Here is a 5,256-nt window from a genome sequence, read left to right as displayed (position 1 = left end):
GGCAACATCCTCACCAATTTGGTCATTTCCGGATATTGTTTCACATTTTCCAACCAAAATTTGAACCACAAAGTCAAGTTGTCCAATCAGAACAGATTTTTCTCCAAAAGAACACTCCTTCTCCCTCCACTTTCTCAAACGTCAAAAATTTGGAAAGCATTCTTCATCCAAAATCTCAAAAGCTCTATTTTTCTTTCGTTCTTTGTAGAGCTGTTCCGATGGAGGGGATTAAAAAGGTAAATGAAATGTTGAAATCATTCCTTCTATTTATTCTGTTGGTTTTCGATGTAGTCATGAAGAAAAATAACTAATCAATTTTTTTTTGAATTTATAGAAATCAAAGCTTGGATCTACTACGTTGGAGGTAGGAAAAAAGGTTAAGATCTTTTAAAATCGTTTATTGTACTTGAAACTTAACTTTTTCTGGTTTTGATGGATATTTTGATTTTGTTGGTAGCTGGTTTCTGTGTAGTATGTTTCAATGTTTGTTATTAAGTATATTTAGTTGAGTAGTTTTGTTAAGTATTTGTTATTTGTTCAATCTGTTTCATCTGTTTTTGTTAAGTAAGTATTATTTGTTAGAGAGTTAACTTTAATCTTTAACTGATCAATATTTGTGTAAATATTATTTAGAAAACTCAGGTTTCTCAGATTGATGGAGGATCTAAGGTAAATATATAGTTTGGAAGCATAACTTATTATTTGTACATCTGGTCTTTATAAAATTTAAAAACTGGATTTTTCGTATCCTCAAAATAGTTATTATTCTACTGCAGAAAACTCAGGTTTCTCAGATTGACGGAGGATCTAAGGTAAATATATAGTTTGGATGCATAACTTATTATTTGTACATCTGGTCTTTATAAAATTTAAAAACTGGATTTTTCGTATCCTCAAAATAGTTATTATTCTACTGCAGAAAACTCAGGTTTCTCAGATTGACGGAGGATCTAAGGTAAATATATCTTTTGGAAGCATAACTTATTATTTGTACATCTGGTCTTTATCACATATGAAAACTTTATTGTTCGCATGCTCAAAATAGTAATTATTATACTGCAGAAATCTCAGGTTGCTCATATTGACGGAGTAACTAAGGTACACATGTATTTTTTATGTGGTTTTGGACTAATTTGTCTGATTTATATTTTTATGCTGATATATTAAAAATACTTTATAATGTACTGCAGAAAACTCAAATTGGGGGTAATGATGGAGGAACTAAGGTAAATTTGTTCTTATGAATGCATAACATAATATCAATAGATCTGGTTTTTATTAATTTATGGTCAAAAACTTATTTTATTTATTGAATATATCTGTTTTGAATCAGGTGGATGATGTAAATAAGGTACACATCTCTTTCTCTGCTGCATAAAATTAAAAATTGTACTTTATTATATTTATGCTTAAGATTGTTTATAATATACTGCAGAAATCTCAGGTTACTCAGAGGGAGGATGGAACTAAGGTATACATCTCTTGAGTGGAGTACATAATATTCGGTCATTTGGTCTTGGTTAAATCGCTGAACTTTAGTGTATAATAACACTTTTTATCAATTGAATATGCTTTCTAACCTGAGGAATAACGTATAATTTATTCATTTTGGCTGGTTTTTTCAGGAAAATAACCCTGCTGAAGCTGTAGAAAGTCAAGAGGTACTGCTATTATGCTTATTAAACCTAGAGTTTGTACTGCTATTGTATCTATTTATGCTAAAGTTTGTTGATAATGAATGGCAGGCATGCAAAGTTACAGAAATGGAAGAAGGCTCTAAGGTGTGGTTATTTTCCTTTAAAATGTCATTAAATAGGCAAAATCAGAAAATATATTGTTATAATTTTACAGTATATATGTGTAGGAAACAAATTATATTGAGTATGATTATGATTCTATTAAAGATATCACTAAGAAGAAAGAAATTTGGAGACTAGGAGTGATTTTGGATGACATGTGGATTGTGTCCAAAGGAGAAAATGATGTGACCTTGGAAATGTTGCTAAGGGATTTAAAGGTACCTTATAACCTATATAATCAAGGTCCTGCATCTGAATAAATGTTTATTATTATTTTGATTCATATATGACAATTGCCTTTAAAATATTGCAGGGATACACAATCCAAGCTACTGTGATGACTGACGACATTGTAAAGTGGAAAGATGAGCTAACACCTGGAAATACATATTATATGCGAAACTTTAAAGTCGGAGACAATGATGCACAGTATAAAATGACTCCCCACAAATTTCGCTTAACATTTGTTGGTGCAACAAGAGTTAATGCAGTTGAAATTCCTGGAATTCCAAAAACACATTTTTATTTTAAGGACTTTGAAGAGATATCTAATGGGAAGTTTCAGACTGATATGTTAGTTGGTAAGAGAATAGCTTAATACTTAATTTGTTTGAATCTGCAAATATATAATTCTGAAACATAACGGCGAAATTAATTTAATATCTATAAAGGTTAATATAGGAGTTGTTAATATAAAGGTGAATCATATAATATCTATTTTCTGTTTTAGATACTATAGGAGTTGTTAACTCTATTGGGAAGACTGTTATTGCAACTACAACAAGGAAAGCTAACATTGCTTTTACCATCAAAGATCTACGGTATGATTTTTTTTCAACTGTTATCTCAATACTGAATTTTACGAACAATGATATTTGATCAGTAAAGATTTTATTATTTCAGTGATAAGGAACTTGATTGTACTTTGTGGGATACTTTAGCTGAACAATTTTTCAATGGTTACAACCAACAATCCAATAATGGTCCTGTTGTCATTATTTTGCGACATGTCCGAATCAGGGAAGCTCAAGGTTTGTCATGTATAACAAAATGTTTTATGAACGCTATCACTTGGTCAATTAGCCATATTGGTGTATTTTTTACAATTAAGATTATGTTTTTGATTTTAGGACAATATCCACTGCAACTCACAAATGTGTGGAATGGAACCAAGATTCTATTTGATCCATCAATTCCTGAAATTGAAAATTTCCGTCGCAGGTTGTTTATAATATTATTACATCCCCTTCATATATTTCTGATATTGGATGTGATATACTAATATAGTTTGCATATATAGTTTGCCCAATGACAACATCTATCCGTCTCAAAACATTACTTTTTCAAATTCTACACAATTCTACACCCAAAGTTATGGTGGATCTCAATACAATTCTGATGAAACCTTCATGAATCATGCCCATGTTCTTTCATTGGGAGCTATGAAAAAACTTAAAAAGGTATCATTCCACAAGTCTGCATATTTTACAGTAGGTTATTCTTTATGAAGTTTAACGAACTATGTAATCATTTTACCGGTTATCATATCTGCAGGAGACATATTGTGTGACGGTTGTTACCACTTCACACATTAGAGTTTCTAATGGAGGTTGGTTTTTCTATGGTTGTCATGATGGTGAGAACGACTGCTCTTTAAAATGCGAGGGAAGTGAACTCCCCTTTGTATGTCGAAAGTCACACTTCACAACTGATCCTCTAATCAAGTATTAGTTTCTAAGTTCCTTGGCTTAATAATAAATTTGTTCATATTTTCGTTATTGGTTTTTATGGTTTAACTATGTCACTTTTCACTATTAGGTACAAGTTAGATGTTGAAGTATATGATGGTGATGATACAGCCAAGTTTGTTTTTTGGGACAGTACTCTTAACGAATTGGTTGGCCTCAATGCAAAGACTTTACTTGATCACGAAAAGAAGGTTACTCAATTTATCAATACTTTTAATAGTTATGTTAAGTTACCATTCATCGTGTCTGATCATATTTTTATATTACTTAGAATGGTTATGGCGACCCACAAGAATACCCTCGCCATTTTGATGCTCTCATGGAACGCAAGTTTGCTATTAGAGTCAAGTGGCAAGTTGGATGGGGAGGAATGGGATCTGTTCTCATGTGTAAGGATAGTCCTGAATTGATTGCCAAAATTCAGGAGCAGCTACCAATTGCTGAGGTAAAAATCTAAAGTGTATTGTATCATTATCATAAACCTCATAACAATATAATTTATACTCTATATAATGTCACGTGCCTAACTAAATTGATACATTGATAGAGTGCATGCAAGGACATTCGGTCTATTGATTCTATTGAGGAAGAACATTGTGGAATTTCTGAATCACCTACAATTCAGGTTTGTAATGTATTTTACCTCTTTTCGATCATAATAATGTTTTGACATCTGCTTTATATTTAACGAATAAATACATATAACATTACCATTGTATGCATTTAGCAGGTGTTTACCCAAGATGATATTGATCAATTTTCACGGCTAGATGATGGAATTATGTCAACTGTAAGCAAACTTATACTATAAGTTTAGTTCATTCTTCTTTTTTTCATATTAAGCTTTAGTTGTACGTCACTTATACCTGCTATATATTGTTTGCAACAGCCAAATGTTTCTGGATCAGCGGAGAACGATATCTCTCCTTCATCACAAAAAACTCCTGCCAAAAGGACTGCATCAAAGGAACAACCAGCTGATTCTCTTAATGTTGATTCTCAGGCTTCATCAACCAGATCTGGCAAACTGATTAAAAAGGAGAAAATATAAGTTTAGTGGAAATTTAGTTTGCATGTTTTAATAGTTTGTAGCGCTAATTTTGGAAAATATCATTTACGGCGTACTTAATCAAACGTTGTTAGAGACTATGATTGACTTCTCAGCCATTTTAGCATTAACACAATGCTATTTTATATTTTGTTGGCTATTCACCTCTTGACACCTATTTGGTGGTTTAGTATGTATAAATTCGTTTCCACACTACCAATCTTTTGACAATGGTGTATTTTATGTTATCGAACAACATTATAATCCTGTAAACATTATGAATTATAGGATTTATTGTAGTTATATCTCACATCTAATTTCAATTATATTCGTTTTGTTTATTATGCAAACAATCTTTATTACAACGAAATGATTTCATGACCTTCCATGCATTTTGAAATTATTTAACCATGTTTTAAAACATGAAGTAAGATCCAATACAGTTTGGATAAATAATATCTAAATAACTCATACCTTATGAAAACAAGTATCTACTACAATTAAGTTACATCTCAACTACCTACATTATTATTTCTCTTACATATAGTCTACTGAGTTTAATGCATAATATCTGTCTCATTTATTAGCACTATAGTGTTGAGATATTATAAATTCACCAAAGCAGTAGAATAATACAACAACCTGGTGTTTCATGTAACTA

The 5,256-nt window shown here is 31.2% G+C and overlaps 1 protein-coding gene across 1 annotated transcript; it reads left to right on the top strand.

Annotated features, from left to right (window-relative positions):
• Positions 1-218: 218 nt before the first annotated feature.
• On the top strand, positions 219-4,822 carry LOC123893630. Its single transcript, XM_045943398.1, has 23 exons — positions 219-236; positions 335-364; positions 634-669; positions 777-812; positions 920-955; positions 1,063-1,098; positions 1,191-1,226; positions 1,334-1,351; positions 1,436-1,471; positions 1,626-1,661; positions 1,746-1,781; positions 1,865-2,017; positions 2,113-2,380; positions 2,530-2,620; positions 2,703-2,830; positions 2,930-3,020; positions 3,100-3,259; positions 3,354-3,523; positions 3,618-3,738; positions 3,819-3,992; positions 4,095-4,172; positions 4,278-4,337; positions 4,437-4,822. The coding sequence occupies exons 1-23, from the start codon at positions 219-221 to the stop codon at positions 4,596-4,598; spliced, it is 2,010 nt and encodes a 669-aa protein (XP_045799354.1). The 3' UTR covers positions 4,599-4,822.
• Positions 4,823-5,256: the final 434 nt, after the last annotated feature.

This window comes from Trifolium pratense, linkage group LG1, assembly GCF_020283565.1.
Source record: "Trifolium pratense cultivar HEN17-A07 linkage group LG1, ARS_RC_1.1, whole genome shotgun sequence".
Lineage (NCBI taxonomy): Eukaryota > Viridiplantae > Streptophyta > Magnoliopsida > Fabales > Fabaceae > Trifolium > Trifolium pratense.
The sequence above is the reverse complement of the archived record's forward strand: the minus strand, read 5'-3'. Positions and strand labels throughout refer to the sequence as shown.